General features: G+C 48.5%; 1 protein-coding gene across 2 annotated transcripts in view; it reads left to right on the top strand.

The window, feature by feature from the left end:
* SWT1 (SWT1 RNA endoribonuclease homolog) overlaps positions 1 to 19,031 on the top strand; it is a 230,570-nt gene that overhangs the window by 109,310 nt on the left and 102,229 nt on the right. For both annotated transcript variants that reach the window (XR_003859030.1, XM_029618736.1), the window contains exon 13: positions 16,341 to 16,549. Coding sequence is in view for 1 of the 2 variants with exons in the window: in XM_029618736.1 (XP_029474596.1) it covers positions 16,341 to 16,549 (209 nt within the window). In the remaining variant the exon portion in view is untranslated. The remainder of the gene's footprint in view (positions 1 to 16,340; positions 16,550 to 19,031) is intronic.

Below are 19,031 nucleotides of genomic sequence, written 5' to 3'. Positions count from 1 at the left end.
GTGGGATCCAGACCCCGCTCTACGCACCACTCTTCAAAAACTACCCAGACTCTAACATAGGCCAGAGATGTAGACTGCTTCCTGGATCTCAGCAATGTGGCAACTACCGCATCTGAGTAACCTTTGCGCTTCAAACGATTCCTCTCAAAAGCCATGCCGCGAGACAGAAGTGATCCGCATCCTCTAAACAGACGGGGCCCTGACGAAGGAGCCCCGGAAACCCCTGTAGACGAAGGGGCGGCGCCACCGACAATTGGATCAGATCCGCAAACCACGGACGGCGCGGCCATTCCGGCGCCACCATGATCACGTTGGACGGGTGCAATTCTATGCGCCGCAGGATTTTGCAGATCATGGGCCACGGTGGGAACACATACAGTAGCACCTCCGCTGGCCAGGGAAGAGCTAACGCGTCGACCCCTTCTGCTCCTCTTTCTCGTCGACGACTGAAAAATCTCGGAGCTTTTGAGTTGTGCCACGTGGCCATCAGGTCCATGTGGGGCGTTCCCCAAGTCCTGCAAATGAGAAGAAACGCTTCTTCCGCCAGCTCCCACTCTCCCGGATCCAGGTGGTGCCGGCTGAGGAAGTCCGCCTGGACATTGTCGACTCCTGCTATGTGAGACGCAGCGAGATCGCTGAGATGCCGCTCTGCCCAGGCCATCAAGGAACGCGCTTCCTCCGCTACTTGAGGGCTTTTCGTCCCGCCCTGGCGATTGATGTAAGCCACGGTGGTAGCGTTGTCCGACAATACTCGGATCGCCTTTCCTCGTACGAGGGGTAGAAAAGCTTGCAATGCCAGACGGACCGCCCTGGACTCTAGGCGGTTGATAGACCACCGGGTCTGATCTTCTGACCACAGACCTTGAACCGATTTCCCTTGGCAGACTGCACCCCAACCGGAAAGACTGGCATCTGTGGTCACCACTGTCCAGTTGGGAAGGAGAAGAGATACTCCACAGGAGAGATGTTTGGAGTCCAGCCACCAGCTCAGGCTGGAGCGCGCCTGACTGTCGAGATGCAGTGGAAGATAAAATTCCTCTGAAATCGGTTTCCAGCGGGAAAGCAATGAAAACTGCAGCGGCCGTAGGTGAGCGAATGCCCAAGGGACTAACGCCAGCGTGGAGGCCATAGATCCGAGAACCGTCAGGTAATCGCAGACTCGCGGACGGTGCTGAGACAAAAGCCGTCGCACCTGAGACTGTAATTTGCATATCCGTTCCTGAGAGAGAATCACTCTGCCCCGTTTTGTGTCGAAGACGGCTCCTAGATACTCCAAGGACTGAGTGGGTTCCAGATGACTCTTGTTGTAGTTGACCACCCAGCCCAGGGACTGCAAGAATTGAAGCACCTTGGCTACCGCCTGCCGACACAAGCTCTCTGACTTCGCCCGAATCAGCCAATCGTCGAGGTAAGGGTGAACCAGGAGGCCTTCCCGACGTAAGTGCGCCGCCACCACCACCATCACTTTCGTGAATGTCCGAGGCGCTGTCGCCAGGCCGAACGGAAGAGCCCGGAACTGGAAGTGTCTTCCCAGAATGCAAAACCGTAGGAACCGCTGGAACGCTGGTTGGATGCCCACATGAAGGTATGCTTCTGTGAGATCTAGTGACGCAAGGAATTCTCCTGGCCGCACTGACGCAATCACCGAACGAATGGTCTCCATCTTGAAGTGAGGGACCCGAAGGCATCTGTTGACTCCTTTGAGATCCAGAATGGGTCGGAAAGTGCCGTCTTTCTTGGGAACTATGAAGTAAATGGAATAACGGCCCTTGCCGTACTGATCGGCCGGAACCGGAGAGATGGCCCCCAAGCTTTCTAGTCTTCGAATGGTATCTAGCACCGCCGCTTTCTTCTTGGGATCTTTGCAGGGCGAGACCAGGAATTTGTCCACTGGGATGCGAGCAAAATCTAACTCGTAACCGTGTCTTATCACATTGAGGACCCACTGATCCGACGTAATGCTGGCCCATTCCTCGAGGAACAAGGATAGACGCGCCCCCACGTTTGGGACAACGTGCTGAGGACGCAAGGAGGGATGGGCCGGCCGAACTTCATTGCGAAGGCTTGGACCCCGCACCCGACGGGGCTCCTCCTTGCCTGCCAAAACGTTTGCCTCGAAAGGACTGCTGCCAGTGAGTGTTCCGAGAAGAGGACGGTCTATAAGAGGACCCGGTGGATCTTTGTGGCCTGGACTTTCGGGATCCCCGGAAACGAGCTCTGCTGGAAAAAGAAGAGCGCGCCCGGGGCCCTATCCTCTGGCAGCTTAAACGCTCGGTTCTCACCTAGAGAAACCATTAAGTCATCTAACTCCTTTCCGAACAGCAATTTCCCTTTAAAGGGTAACGCCCCGAGGTGAGCCTTGGACGAACCATCCGCCGCCCAGTTGCGTAGCCAAAGAAGACGGCGTGCCGACACCGCTGCTACCATGGACCTAGCTGAAGTGCGTAAAAGATCATGGAGCGCATCAGCCCCATATGCAATAGCCGCTTCCAACCTATCTGCTTGGGAAGCCTCCTCCGGAGAGAGATCCGCATTAGCCTGCAATACTTGGGCCCAGCGCAGACTAGCACGCATAGCAAAGTTCGTGCAAATGGCAGCTCGTACTCCTAGGGCGGAAACCTCAAAAATCTTTTTGAGTTGAACCTCCAACTTTCGGTCCTGAATATCCCGGAGGGCAGTTGCTCCCGTGACCGGGATGGTAGACCTCTTCGTGACAGCGGAGACCGCCGTATCCACCTTCGGGAGTCTGAGGAGTTCCAACGCCTCCTCCGGTAAAGGGTAGAGCTTATCCATGGCTTTGCTGACTTTCAAACCCAGCTCCGGAGTATCCCATTCCTTGAAGAGGATATCCGTGGATGAGAAATGAAAAGGGAAGGCGACCGCCGGCCCTGTGAGGCCGAGCAAAACGGGATCCATGTTCGCCTCCTGGCGGACCACCACTGGGGGAGCCTCAATCCCTAGCTCCTGGAGAATGGCTGGGATGAGAGGTGACAGTTCCTCTCTGCGGAATAGCCGCACCACCTTGGGGTCATCCCCGTCTAAGGCCTGTGCACCTTTCCCTGCACTAGGCTGTGCCGTTGCATCCGGTGCTGCCGTCCCGGCCCCCATCAGGGGCTCTTCGGAGGCCTCCGTATCCGTCCCGGGGGAATCCTCGGAATCCGATTCCTGCGGCAGCCCCCGGGGAAGCCGCTTCCCTCGGGACGAACTCTGGGCGATCTCCGCACCCTTCCTGGCCTTCTTTTTCCGAGGCGGGGACTTGCGGATAGCAGTACGCGAGACATCCCCCCGTATGCGCTTGCTGCGCTTATATCTGAGGACTTTGCGCAGTAACAGCGCAAAGTCCTCAGAAAATTCTCCGGAACCTGCTGTATCGCTACTCGAGTCCCCCGGGGACCGAATCCCCTCCGAGGGGACCTCTCTCGCTTTGTCACGCTGCGGGGAAAGCGCTGGAGGTAGAGACGAAGCCCCCACTGTCTCTCTGGAAATTTCCCGGCCCGTGGCCAAAATGGCTGCCACTCCCGCGCTAAGCGGGAACAGCTCCTGAGGGGTGACAGAGGGGCCCCCACCTCGCGGCGGCGATCGCGCGACCCGGGACCGAGCTCTCCGAGGTGCTGCTGAGGTGCCCTCATCACCCGGGACACAAGCCGAACAAAGGCTGTCCCGGGAGAGACGCGCGCGCGCCGAGCCGCAGGCCCTGCACTGCGAACCGCGAGGCATGCCGGCGAACGCGGGAAAACAGAGACGCGAACAGAAAATTCACCTCAGAAGAAAAAAATTCAAAATAATCAAAACGGCGCAATTCAGCGACCTCCCCCCTTCAGGCGACGCCCCCACCGACCGAAACGGAACGGCAACGCCAAGGAACAGAGAGCCGCAAAAAAATAAAAGTAAAACTTTTTTTTTTTTTTTTTTTTTTTATACAGAAAAAAGCGCTGTCCCAGGTTCTGAAAGCCCTATTTCCTGCAGGGGTGAGTGAACCAGGCTCCCTGGTGTCACCCCTGACGCTGCCACTAGCTCAGCCGGGTCCTCAACCCTGGCAGCGGCCTCGACCGGGGGAGGGTAGTCCCCTCAGGACCTCTCAACTCCCCTGGGAGGCAGGGCAACCGGGAAAGAATTAAAAAGAAACCCAATTTAGCCCAGAACAAATAGACCTAACAAAAAACTAATTCAAAAAACCAAACCTGACAAACACCAGAATCAGGTCAGGAAGGGCTGTGACTGGACCTGCACCATCTACTGGAGACAGAGTAAGACTGAGGGGCTGTGACTGGCACAGGGGCTTATATATGGCTCCGCCCACAAGTTTTAATCTGTCTCCATCTACTGGTGCGGAGTCACAACCCAGGTGTCCTGGACTGATCCTGGTACGTACAGGGAACTTATATTTTTGTGTTTTGCTCTTTCTTCAGTATTTCAGAAAGTAGTTTCTCAGGCTTTCTGTTTCGGTTTTGTTTGTGTGTTTGTTTCTAATTTGTAGTCTGTTATTGCTATACTGTATTAGGTAAATGTCAGTCTCTGTGCCTGTGTGTGTGACTAGCAGTATTTCTGCTAGCGTGTAGTTTCTCTGTAGCAGTCCAGCTTGTTCTGTTACTCCAGTAGGTGGTGTATTAATGTTCTAGGGCCTGGTGTCATATTTGCATTGCTGCTTTTTCATAAAGTTACTGTTATTTGAGTCCCGAGAGTCAGTGCTGTGACTGTATGGTATGGCAAGGATCTAGATGTCTCTTTCTTTGCAGGAGTTTGTGTTAGTTCACAAAATAGCAATGGAGGGATATATTTTACTGAGGTGACATCAGAGAATTTGAATATTTTTTTTTCATGTTGGTTGTAATGTGAATTGTCCTAGCTCTGCTCTGTAACTGTTCTGATGATTAATGCTAATTTATTGTAGTTTTGATGATTTTTGGCTTTCTGTAAAGAGGTTTCATAAAAGAATACAATGATTTTTGTTTTATTACTTTATTGATTGGATCTGTTTGGGGGTTTTTTTTGCTTTTTACATGATGTACTTCTGCATTTATAAACTGCAATGAATATGAAATAGATTAATACAGATAAATAAGGAATTTTTAATGCTGGTAAGTACTTGAAATAATTGAGGTAAAAGTTTCACGGATGATGCATAATGGCTATGCAAACTACTTAGCCATTGTAGGGCATCATTTATCAATACGAATACAACTAGTAGGTCTCAGACCTGCATCCTACAGCCCACCCATGTTAACCTTGTGCCCACCCAAACAATAAGTTCTGGCTATGCTACTGCCACCAGTGGTCAGCAGGCTTGTGCCTGGAAGATGTGGAATGTGTAAAACAGGTTTCTGAGCCACTCCATGTAGGTAAAAGTATGCATGCTCTGAAGAGCGTGCGTATTATGTAATAATGTATGCTGAGAAAAGGAGCAGTCTCAGAGGGAGCTAGGGGGAGGTCTGAGGAGTGACTGGATGCAATTAAATGCCTTTTTTTTTCTTCCTGTCATTTTGGCCAAGCCCTTCTACTTTTATGTGTGTGTGTGCATATTTATTTTTATTTTATTTTTACAATGTTAATTACTTTACTCATTATATCCCTCAAAGTGATATACAACATGATCACAGCATTAAAACAATATACACAATAAAACAGAGGTTCAGCAGATCATAAATCCCCAAAACAAATCCTTCTAATCACTCACAAAAGCAGTTGACATGAGCCATGTTTTTAATTTCTTTTGAAACTTCAAAATCTCCTTTTCTTCCTTTAGATCTTATGGGAGATTATTCCACATGCCCAGGACAGTAATATTTTAATTTGCTTATATTTATTTCCATATTTCCTGACTATAATCAGCGTCCCTGATCTCCCACAATGCCATGACAAAGGCCGCAAACTTTGGCCCTTGCTGCAAAATTCACAGCCCCTTCCTGGGAACTGCAGATCAGGGATGGAGCTGAGGAGGGGCAGCAACTGGCCAGGTATGCACCTTGCATTCCTTTCCGCCCCCCGTCCCATCACCACTCCCCAGTGGGCATGGATTTGACCAACAGTAGGAAAAGCGCAGTGGTACCTTTTGGTGTTTGAGGTAGTTGTGGGTGGATCCTTGGGCTGGTGGCAGATGACCATGCCCCCGGGGAAGATCCCGAGAGGGACCACCGGTCAGGCTCAGAGTATGGAGACAGGCACACACTAGTTCTTTTATTAAACTGTTTCAGAGAACCACCAGAGGTGGCAGTAGTGAGCTGGAAGTGCCCGGCAGGGCTGTAGTATCTCAGGTACTGGAACAGCGATCCTGGATAACTGAGCTGTAGAGAAACTGAATATAGAGAGTAGGCAGGGTTCGCAGAGTTCAGTAACAGAGCCTTGATAGAAACACTCACACAATAGTCTCTAGAAGGGCTATTGTGTGAGTGTTACTATTGTGTGGGAGGAGGAATAGCCTAGTGGTTAGAGCACTGGACTATGAACCAGGAGACCAAGGTTCAAGTCCCGCTATCACTCCTTGTGACCTTGGGCAAGTCACTTTACCCTACATTGCCTCAGGTACAAAAACTTAGATTGTAAGCCCTCTGGGGATAGAGAAATACCTACAGGACCTGAATGTAAACCGGTGTGATATCTCAATTGAGATGAATGTTGGTCTATAAAAAAAATAAAAAAATAAAAAAATAGAAGTAGTCCAGGTGTTGGAATAGGTTAGGCCCTCGAGGAGCTCTGAGAGAGAGAAGATAACTCACTGGTGTAGAAGGCAGCGATGACTTCCAGGCAGAAAGAGTATTCAGCAACCAGTCCGGGAACATGGGCCCTCGAGGAGCGAGTGCCAGTTCCTGACTGTGACCTGAAAACAAAGAGAGAGCGAGGCCCTGAGGAGTGGGTACCCCTGGTAAGTCCGAGGAGGCAGAGTAGCTTGGCGAGAGCGAAACTGGTCCATAACCAACTCCTATTCAACTCCTTGCTAACTCGATTAGTTAGCGATTTCTGAGACCTGATGACGTCATCTCAGGGGGACGCCCCTGAGGTTCACGCCATTGCTGGTACATAAGTCGGGGCCGCGCCACGCGCGCGCCCTTAGGCCCTTGTGAATCATGGCGGATCGCAGCATCGAGCCGCTCCGGGGACGCAGGAGGAAGACGACAGAGAGACGCCACGGTGGCCAACCTTCCACTTGTGCAAGAGGGAGTCGCCTCTGCTGCCTGGGACCCCACCTGTGGTTTGAACTGTGCAGCAGTCCAGTATCCCGTACTTTTCATCCCAGAGTCACTGCCACTATTCTCCTCCTGGAGCTGGCCAATTAGCTTTCCTTGGGTGGGGGGAGGCAGGGAATCAGCTGGGGAGAGGAAACAGTGAGAATTGAAGGGGGGATGGTGAGCGAGACGATGTAGAGGATAGGTAAGGAGGTGGGCATGTGGGAGAGGAAATGAGTTCTGGGTATGTGAGAGACACAGAGGGGATCAGTCCTGGGTATGTGTGAGGGAGGGGATTGCCAACAAGTAGGAAAGGGGGAGTGAGAAAGGGAAGACTCCCTCCCCTTTTCTGTACCTTCCCTGGTCCTGGATCCCTATTCCCCATCCTTCCTCCATGCCTGACCTCTTCCCTCTCCCTTCCCGCCCTGGATCCACCCCCTCATCCCGCCTTTTCCTCTCCTTATTTCCAATCTTTCCTCCTTAACCTCTGATCTTCTCATTCTCTCTATCTGTCCCCGATATCTACCCTAAACTGATCCCCCTTCCTTCCTTCCTTCCCTGCACCAATCTCTAAAATCCATTTCCCTCCACCAAAACAAAAAAGAATAAAATCAATTACCCAGCCAGAGAAAACCAGAAAACAATTTCCTATAGTAGTGTAAAATCTGATAATTTAATATGCAGATATATCCAAATAATGTCTCTGAATTTTAGAAAGGTCGCCACTGAGTTTTCATACTCTAGTCACAGAATCTACCTCTGAGCTGCCCCAGGAAACCTGCAGTCAATAGATCATAATAATAGCTGGTTTCTTTTATTTGTTTTGCTCATCAACATCTTTCATGCAAGCACTAGGGGGCACCCTAGTTCTACCAAGAGAAAATCCCTCTGAATGTTTTGGCTGGGATGAAAAAATGTTTTTCTGTGGCGGGGGAGCAGCCGAGTGGGCAGCCTCACTTTGTTTGATGCTTCCGTAGTCAAACTGAAATGTTCCAGCAGCCTATGTAAGAAATCAAACCCCGACGCAGTGTCTAATCCATGGCTTTCCAAATGCCCCCACAGCCAGTTGGGTTTTCAGACTCATCCACTATGAATACATATTAGATAACTTTGTACACATCTCACATGTATTCGTTGTGGGTATCCAGGAATAACTGACTGGCTGTGGGGGTCACCAGAACATGGTTTGGGAAGTCCTGGACTAACCTTTGTGTAACAAGTCTGTGTGCCAGCTTCAGGGACATCTGATATCCTAGGATGCTAATATACTGCTTTTTGTTCCAAATAAAAAATACTCTGGGATTGAATAGTGCTATGTCTGCTGATGGAGCTTTATAAATAATAATCTTCAGGACAAGCAGGTCACTAATCACACAATTGGGAGAGGTCATCCTAACAGTGCGAATCTAGACCTTCACTTCCAGAGCTTGCTAGGAAATTCTTAAGCTCCACTGGGTGTGTGCAGTATTGCCTGCAGCATTTCTGTATTTCTATTTTCTCTCCAGAGTAACCACTGAAACGAACATCCTTCTCATGGCAGCCCGCTGAGTTTTTGGTTCTTTTAGATTTCTTTCAAGCATGCCTTCGTGAATTTTTTCCTTTTCTTTCTAGTTGAGAGTCAGAGAAAAACTACTCTGGCATCCAGATTAGTGGGGAGAATAAAAGGGGTATATAGGGAGGGCAGCTTTCTACCTGCATAAATTGCCTCCCAAAATTACCCACCCTGTGTTCAGGTGGAAATATATGAACAGTTCCATAAGGCATGCACTTTTACCTGCATTGACATGAAGATGGAGTTAGGGAAAGGAGAGAAAACTATACGCATAGTTTCACATTTTCAAAATTATGCACATAGTTGACATTGCAAAAAGTATCTGCAGAGAAAGCAATCATAAATCTCTGCGAGTACTTTTTCCATGGGCAGTTTTCAAAATGCCTCATAGTGACAGTCCTGCAAGAGCAGGCCTAGCAGTCAAAGGTCACAGGAGGAAATGGCAGTGAGATGTGAATAAGCTCTTAAATATTAGGAAAGGTAATGCAACCCAAGGGAGAAGCAGGTTCTTGGAAAACAAATAACCTGAAGGGTCCCTGTGCTTGAATCTTGAAATGTGAGGGAGCTGGGACCGTCCAACTAGCTTTAATAAGTCCCTCAGTTCAGAGTTCAGGGTCGGAGCCAGGGATGTAGGTAAAGTTTCGGGAGGAAGTTGCTTGGAGATGCAATAAAAACGTTCCATGTGAGGTAGAAGCCTAAGCCAGCAAATAACTCTAGGAGTGTTAGTCTCCTAATCCCAACTCAGGAAAACTGTTTAATGTTTCATCCCAGTGAGGGTTAGATGTTTGTTTGATTTCTCTGTCTCTTGTTTAACCTTTTGAAAACAAAAACTCTTAAAAGAAGGGGGCAGCCTGCTTCCCTAGTCACTACCAACAAAAATAGTGTGCTATATTTTAAACTGCTTGGAAGTAAATGCATGCTTGTATCTGGGAGAGAGCCTGGCAATCTGCAAGGCAGCCACAGCTTTTTATTCATTTGATAGGAGCTGTGCTTGTTTCTAAAATTAGACCCATTTTAGGTCAACACAGATGCTATTGGCCAGGCTTTAGGTGCAAATTTACTGGGTTCCAGAGAAGGACCTGCAGTCTGAGGTCACTGGCTGAGGGTTGTCATTGGGAGGCAAATTAAAAATGAAGGGGAAATCCATGGCTAGTTGGGATTGAAGGCTCTTGGGCCTTTAGCCCTAACAGGAGCCAGTACAGACTCAGCTTGAAACCTAAAGACAAGGAGCAAAGGGCCAGGCCAAAACAACCCTGGACATTCTCCCTGGCCTCCCCCCACCCACCGGAATGCCACCATCCCCCATTCACCCGCGACCCGCAAGGTTAAAACTTCAACTCCCAAACAAATCAGACACACTTAGTTTTGGGTAACAAAGGCCGCAGCTTTATGGAATAAAACACAAGAATAAAACCTATAGTACCCGAACCGTGACCACGCTGCCCCCAATCTGCCATCTGCCACACTCAAGCAAGACAACTATGGTGTATCCGGCCCACCGCCATGTTGAGCAAGGGGGGGCCCCCATCTCCATGCGCCACCACACCCATTGTCCCTTTGCAACTGTCCATGACAGGGCATAGTCCATCGATTGCCCAAGCAGCAAGTCTGGCATCACATTGCCTTCCTGCCATGGATTGGGTACCCCACTGACTTGCCTCATGCCTCCCCATCACCTAGTTGCAGCTGATGACCCCTGATGCCCAAGCATTCCTCCAATGCTTCCTGTAATGAGTTGTTAAGTGCTGGCCTATGTCAGACAAATGTACCAAATCCTGCCTGTACAGCTCCCCCAGCATTGACTATTTGCCCACGCGTGTCGAATCTGGCGCCCCCCTAAATCCTGCATACACGCGCCCACCTGCCTGTTCAACTTCTTGTGCCCCCTGTTCCACAGCTTCGAGTCGCCCCATATGTTTTGCGGTGTGATGTCAGACCATACCAAGCAACTGTGTCTGAATAGTACAGCTGCCTGGGGTGCACACGCCGTTCTGTGATGCCTGGGCATAGGCAAGAGTTCTATAACTGTGGCACATCATGCCGCAGTTACCGATCCATTCGACAGACCCCGCATAGTGCCAGCCCTAGATGCTCCCCATATGGTTGCTGTCTTGCCCTCCTGACTGCCCAATGAATGGACTGTCCAACAATCCAGATGGTCCTTCGCCCATTGGGCACCCCTGTAAATAAATCAACGACATTGTTAATTACCCTCTGCTCCCCCCCCCCCCCCCCCCCATTTAGCAAGCAAAAGCACACCAGCCACGCTGTTGCTTACACTGGGAATGTGCCGTGCCCTAATAGTCATGTTGAGACAATGACATTGCAAAACTATTTCCCTACACAGCTCCCCAACTCCCTACTGTGTAGGGAAACATACTTTGCAGAATGCCTATTGATAACCTCCACCACTGCTCGATTGTTGCACCAAAATTTTCTTCTCTTATTGGCCAGCCATTCACCCCACACCACTAGGGCCACCAATATGAGAAATAATTCCAGAAGCGTTATGTTCCTCATTAAACCACTGTCCCTCCAAGTTGAGGGCCAGGGTTCGGCACACTATGAACCTTGACAATACACCCCGAACTCCAACTGCCCGAATAGAAATCCAAGCCGCAGTTTGAAACTTGGGGTTCCTGCCAAATTGATACCCTTTTGAATGCACTCAAAAAATTGACCCATACGGTCAAGTCCTCCTTCGTGGCCGCTCTGATACTCATAAAATGATGCAGCCTGCTGATTCCCACTGTAGCCTAGGTCAACCTTCTAAGAAATACTCTCCCATCGGAATGACTCAGCACGCAAAATTTGGACTACCGACAAGGGACTGAATGTTAGCAGCAAAGAAGTTGACATTGGCTAACGCATTCTGCAGCATTTCCTTCAAATTACTCAACTTGTCGGTGGGTAATCTAGATACCATCTGCAAATCGAGCTCTATGCCTGGAACTCCAGCCCCTCTGCTCCACAACGCAGTGTAAAAAGAAACTGAATAACTCAAAGGATGCGCATGAGATGGCACATCCCATTGGCATGCATTTGTTATAAAAGTAATGACCCCTGAAGCGGAAACCCAGTAAAGGGAAACTATCTGGGTGGACCCTGAGCAACCTAAAAGCTGATTCGATGTTGGTCTTCGACATTAAGGCACTCTTCTTGCAACTCCTTAACAATGCTACTGTACTGTCGAAGAATGCATATTGCACAGAATACTCACCCCATGGCAAATAATTATTCACCGACCTACCCGGCGGGTAAGAAAGGTTCTGTTCAAATCTAAATGTTCCCAGCTCCTTCTTCAGAACTACTGCCAAGCTCTTGGGAATTTTGCCCCAGAAAGGAATCAGGAACCCTATTGAAACCCATGTACAATCTTATAGGCCCCACCCTGCTTGGGGTAACAGTCGAGCCAAAACATCATCCTGTCCAATTTGATTGGTGTTGGGGCCCTCGCATGCAAACCACCCTCATTTGGCTTTTGCAGAACTCCCCGCGTTAATCCTTTTGCTACACCGAACTGCTGGGTGGGACCTAGAGCACACTGAACAGGCGTGCCTAAACTTACAATCTTGGAAATTACTGGTCAACTTGTTAAAATACCAGCAGACCTTACTGTTAATGGGTGCGGATGATGAACCGACTGAATTGCTGGGTTTTTGCGCTGCAGGTCCCTTCGCACCTGCATCGGCCGCTTTGCTCTTCATCTGCCTAAGCCAGAGCCCTACATCCTGTGTGCCCCATGACATGAAACTGTTCGCTTCCATTTTGTCTCAGAAGTGCTCATCATAGTTCAGCCATGCCCAACCTTTGTATTCCCATTACGCCTCGAGGATAGTATCGGCGTAAATCAACATAGGTCCATACTGGCCTGGATCATTTTGTCCTACCAAGCTAATCATCCGGAGGAAAGCCCTGGTCCAGTTAACTATGTTCCTAGGTACCTTATTATCTGGACCACTTGCCTCCTCCTGACCCTTACTCTTCTATCACCCTTCTTCCTTCTCCCTTCCAATATGCTAAAGATGTCTATATAAATGCGCTTATTGATTTTCTTATGCAGCGCCCTGGGAACACTTTCCCACAATTGTGACAAGGTTGTGAGTGCGGGAGGCCCCCTGCTTGCCTCGGCCGGATCCGCTGAAGGCCTGGACGTGCATTCTTCGCCTGAAGAGTCTGATTCAGACAAAACAGATGGACTGCTGGAACTTGATCCAGCCCTCATGGCCCACTTCCTGCTGTGCTTCCGCTTCCTGCCCTGCGCTGTGGACCCTGCCTTAACTGCCCCCTCCCGACCTTTTTCCACGGTGCCAGGCTCCTCCTCCTGATCCTTGCCCTCATTCAGCTTAAGCATGTCAGTTCCCCCACTGGGTGAGAGTGTACCTGCCCCAACCTCGGCCTGTGCTTCCGCACAGCTGGAGACGCCTGCTGCCGCTGGTCGTTCATTCTCCGCTGTTGCCTGCGTCACAGACTCGGATGGTGCTTCTGCCGGCCTAGAAAGATCTCCAGTGGAATCCTCGGGCAACTGCACTCCTGATGCCACCTGGTCGACACTACTTAAAGGTTGAAGAGTCGTCTCGCTCCGGTCAACGCTATCCATTCGCATAGCTGCCACTTGTCTGTCAATCCCATTCACTGGTACCATAGGAATGTACATATGCCAATAAGGGGGAACACACGAATACACCCCAGATAGTTCGGGTAGCCACGCCCCATTGTGCGGTTGAAGTTCCTATGACTGGGATTGCGTTGCTTGCTTGGGTGCCTGCCCCCAGTGCCCACACCTGGAACTGCTGTGGGCCGGTCCATGCCATGCCCGCTGCACATCCGAATCCCACACTGAATCCCATGGGAAATGCTCCACCTGGAACCTGTCCGGGCCTCGTCAAAACTCCGAGGGTAGTCGCCATACTCTGGCCTAGCCAAACGGATGTCTGTGGGCCGCCTGTCGCTGGTGCGGCCTCCGTGGTAAACGAAACACGCACATCCTCACGTGGCGATTAGGCCACCGCCACTTCATTGCCACATGCCGGTCGTGCCTGGATCCCATTGTCCGCTCAGGGTTCCCAGCCTCCTTGGCCGCGTCAACTCCATGACCCTGATCTGTGTCCTTTGACCCCAGGCATGGCCACTGCTCATCTCATACTCACGGCCTCGCCGCTTCCTGCCACAGTGCCCCCCAGTGTGGCATCGGATCGCAAAGCAAGTCATCTGTCGCATCTCGCCATGCTTGCCGAACATTCACCACTCGAGCCGACAAATCCCCACCTTTAATTTGCTCTACCTGCCTCCTCTTCTTTGTACCACTGTCCGCTTGATGCAGGGCAGGAGGGAGAAGGGAGGGAGGTTGGAGCTCACCGCCCCACCTCCGGCTGAGGATGCTGGTCTGGACGCTCCTAAGCACTCCGTTTGCTCTCCTGCTGCCGGGTGCTGTCCACAGTGCTGAACTGTCGGGTGTAAGAGGCCCTCTCCACCGAGCCAAGGCCATAACCTTCCCCCCCACATAAGTGCAGCAAACCGCAAGGGGAGAGGCACAGTGGGAGGGGGAGGGCAGGAGGAACCCACGTGCCAGGTTAACTCCGGAACAGGCGAAGGCCTGGTGGCAGGCCCAGTCCTGCCCTTAAAGGAAAATTATACAGAAAGAGATGATATTAGCTAACTTAGAGAAAAGACGTCTTAAATTAAAGGTGATTTTTCTATGTAAATGCAGATTTCTGTGTTCAGTGATTGCTAAGCTTCCTTGCTGTGGTTCCCCAGACAGGTGAGGCTTACAGCATCATTGACTTTGAATTAGTCTCTGCTGGTACACAGCCTAAATTTCAGAACTGTCTGCCATAAGGGGGCCCGTGGAGATTAATAATGCTAGTATTTTTATAAACTGTATTGCGGGAGCTGCACAGCTTATCAAATACCACATATTTCAGCCCTGAAAAAACGCATGTAAGTATCAGTACACGTGTATGTTTGCAATGCACGTGCACACATACTTTCTCTACCCAGTTTATACAAATTCCATATTCAGAAAGGAGGGAAATAAATGCAAGTAATGAATGAACGTACATATTTTCTGTTCGTAATCACCCTGTGAGGCAGGTATTTTATAAAGTATGTGCACATACCATTTTGGAAATACTTGGCCTCGTTAATTTGCCAATACCTCCACCAGTTCATCCAGACCCTTTAGCACGTCACCTCGATCCCCCACCAAGCCACCTAGACCTCCCACCCAAAAGCTGCAAATAAAAGAGACATCCAATTTCAATTGTGCAAATCAATTAGCAGTTGTAAAGTATATGGACAAGTTCAGTAATGTAAGCACGTATACCGTTTACAAAAGAACTACTTGCATGCATACTTCTGAACTCTGCCCTGGAACGCCCCCATGTTTTACCCTCTTAGTATTTTCATGCAGTACTGCAAGTATGCAAGTACTCTTGAGATTTATAAAATAGCACAGATATGTGTACATGCTTCTTAAGCACACACATCTGCTGTTTTAGACGCGAACTCCCTGCATAAGTCTCTGAAAATGACCTCCATTGTGTTATGAATGGGCAGTATTGTGAGTATAAGATGGAATGTTCAGGTAGGCAAAGTAGGTATAACAGGATGTCTAGAAATTGCCTGCCTGCCTTAGAGAGTCATTTATCAAAATGCGTTAGGTCGTTATCACACGCATTAGGGCCCTAACGTCCCTGATAACACTGTAACACGTGCAGTAAATACCATATCACAAATTGCATGTGCAAATTTTTCATTTTTATTCAAGTGGCTGGGGTTTGGGTGGAGAAAATGGAAATGAGGCCCAGTTAGCATGGTGTGCGATAGAGTAATGCACAGCAACGCAGGTTTTAACATGGAAATAACTACACCTTTTTCCTGTGCATTGTGCCTGCGCTAGCTGTGTGTTACCTGTCGAAAACACTTATCGTGAATTGTGGTTCGGCAGGGGGGCAGGAGAGAGAGCGCCTCTGTGGAGGCTCACTTATATCTGAACTTTTTATACCACTGTAGGAGGGGGCATTATGAACTCGGGGTGAGGTTTGGGGGGGGTGAGTTGGGTTTTGCATGCACAATCATACATACAAACAGCACGTTACTATCTGTGAAGATTTAATGTGATTTGGGGTGATGAAAAGCGAAAGAAGAGTCTATTTCTACCTTGCTTGATGCACTGTCCTACCTAGCTGCAATCAAGCTAGGTAGAGAGAACAAGGAACAAATCTACTCTTCTTTCACCTTTCATCCAAATCGGATTAAATCTTCATCAAGGCTAACTGATGACTGTGCAAGTAAAACTGCCCCACCTAAAGCCAATTAAGCCCCCAAACCTCTCTCTCTCTCCAGCAGCCCAGAGCAATGCGGTCCCAGAAAAATTAGCCTAACCATGCCCCTTTTTTTTTTATCACAGGTGATATTTTTGTTATATTTAGCGCAAAATGATGAATCTATGCCTTAGTGTCCTCTCATTTCCTCAAGCAAAGCATTTTGACAGATGGCCTTTATCCTCTTGTTTTGTTGAAGACAAGTTTATTTATTCAGAAACATCTGTAGCTTGTGCGTTCCTTTCCCTTTCTTTGTTAACTAGCATTTTGTTTTATTTCTTCCTGTTCTTTTTCTTTCATAAGGGGAAGAGCAGCTGCTTGCAACCTTCTGTGGAAGCCACAAAGGCCTCAGTAGGAAATCCCCCCTGCAATAAAACTTCAGGCACCACTTTGAGCTCGAGGACTTGCAAAGAAACTGCGGCATCAAGCACGGCGGCTTCGCCAAGCCCCGCCAGGGCCCAGGAGATCTGGTGCATTTTTGAGAGAATTTGGAACACAATTTCTGAGTACAGGTAACTGTCATAATTATTTGGACTTGTACAGTGTCTTCTCTCTAAATATGCGCACGCTTATATCTTCAATGGTTGGCTAGCAAATAACAGTTCAAGTAATTAAATTGCCAGTATCTCCTTCTCCTTGGAGAAGTGTAGAAGTTCACATATTGAACCTTTCCTTTTCCTTCTGCTCAGCAAGTCAAGATGATATGGGTTTAGTCCCCTCATCCAGCAGTTGGAGGCAGAATTGTTTTTATGACCTCACCTGTATGTATTTCATGCATGGAACCTGATATAACTAGTGCTATCTGCCTTCAGCTATTGGATGGACAGTTGTGGACAAATCTCTACCCGATGTTCAAATTGAATTTTTAGGACTATTTTGGGTGTGATAAAGTTCCTATACTAATTTCTGTGTGGCTAATTATTCATTAGGGCCAAACTCCTGTGGATCTGTGTTCTCTGCAGTGAGGTGTGCAAGCTCCCAACCCATTTGCTTGGGTAGTGTGTGAGAGCATTACATGTGTCCTTTGAGCAAGCCCTCTTGCTAAGAAGAGACAGCCTGCATCTGTTTTTATGTTGTTTGCCTCTGTAAGGGGAAGTCTGGAGGGTTTTTTCTTGAGTTTTAAGAGTTCTGGGCAGTGCTAAGGTCTTGTTCAGACCATTGGATTCAATGGCAGATAAGATAAAAAACCGCCACTGCACCTCTTGCGGAGACAAATGCACTTCAGCTGCTAGTGGCACATAGTGCTCAGTCTGCCGTGGAGTCATGAAATCGAGGGCGTCCTCAAAATCGATAAATCCTCAAAAGAAGCAGGTTACCGATTGAGGTCCTTCATTAAAGCAGCCACCGAATTGCTCCTGACCTTTACAAAGGCCATTGGCACTGGAAGTTCGGCCATTGAAAAAGTCATGGTAGCTATTTTGAAGCTTCCACGAGCAGCTGCAGGCATAATGAAGGGACACTTCCTGGAAGCCCCTAGGCTATTTCCAGAGGAAAAAATTCAACAGAGCATATCACAGGAAGGTGGTATTACTTCTTATGCTGACTATTCACCAGAATCTTTTTTAATTTCTCTATCCCGGCATTTCAGGTACTGCAGGCTCAGGGTGATGTGAAGGAATTTTCACTAGTTTCACCCTCCATATCGCATGTGCATGGAAAGTCACAGAAAAGAAGGAGAATAACTGTTGATGAGACAGATTTAAGTACACTGGCTTCTGACAATTCTCCTTTCTTAGGAAAGGAGGAGGATTATGCTTTAAGCAGCAATGGATCCCTTGAGGAGCAGAAACTTTATTCAGGAGAAGAAGAGAAGGAATCAGATTATTCCACCAGGATGAAATGTCAGCGTTGATTTCTCAGGTTATTTCACCATTAAGGCTTTCAGAAGGCAAGGTTGAAGAGCCTCCAGATTGGGACCCAATCTTAAGGAGTACACAAAAAACATTGCATACAGAGTTAGAAAGTGATGTTTGAGTGGGAAACACCAGAAACTGTTTTCAGACACCTAAGGATGTCTAATAACTTATACCACTGGAATCGCAGGAATGCTTGTTTCAACAGCCAAAGGTAAATGCAATGGTGGCGGTTTCAAGGAGGACTACTGTTCCAGTAGAAGGCGGAGCTGCTTTGAAGGATCTGCAAGATAGGAAGATAGAATTAATTAAAAAACATATTGGGGACCACGTGACATGATGGAGTGAGAGGACATGTGTCTGATCAAATCCAGATCCCCTCCTCCCATCTTTGGGTTAAACTCTATTTTTTAAAAATAATTTTTGGGCTCCTGCTTTTCAGATATAAAGTGGAATACTTGCTCATCACTGTAGAAACATTCCTGGCAGCTTTATGGTCTCAAAGCTGCAAAGAAAAGACAAGGATAGAAATTGAGCAGTGAGTTCTAAGATGGCAGCTTCTTTGAGCGCACTGCCTACTCCGACGGATCATGGCTCTCCAGAGGCTGATGTGACATTCACAGTGGTAGTGGTTTTGGATGTAAAATTTAAAAAAATGTACAATAAATTTGATGAAAAATTTACCTTGTTGGCTGATTCTATGAAGCATATTCAAGATGTGGAGTCGCAAGTCTTTGATCTAGATGATCAGGTGTCAAACTTGGAAGCTGAAATTGTGACCCTCAAAAAAGATTGCGATCAGCAAGCGGCAAAATTTGATGATTTGGAAAACTTGTCCAGAAGGGGAAATCTTCGATTCATTGGTATACCGGAAAGTGTCCTGGAAATTGACTTAGCGGCGCTGCTAGAAGAAAGGCTGAAGTGCACTTTCCAGCTAGACCCGTAACAGCATGGCACCCTGCGCATTGAAAGAGCCCCCCACATAGGTGCTTGCATGAGCAGCGATCAAAGCCCCGTCCAGTGATTGCTAAATTCTTAAATACGGGGCACAAGATTGACATTCTACAGGCATACCGAAAAAAATTGCAAAGTGGCATTTGAGGGGGAGTCTATTTTAATTTTTCCTGACTACTCTGCCATA

Source organism: Rhinatrema bivittatum, chromosome 10, assembly GCF_901001135.1.
Source record: "Rhinatrema bivittatum chromosome 10, aRhiBiv1.1, whole genome shotgun sequence".
NCBI lineage: Eukaryota > Metazoa > Chordata > Amphibia > Gymnophiona > Rhinatrematidae > Rhinatrema > Rhinatrema bivittatum.
Note: the sequence above shows the minus strand (reverse complement) of the source record. Positions and strands in the feature narration are given on the sequence as shown.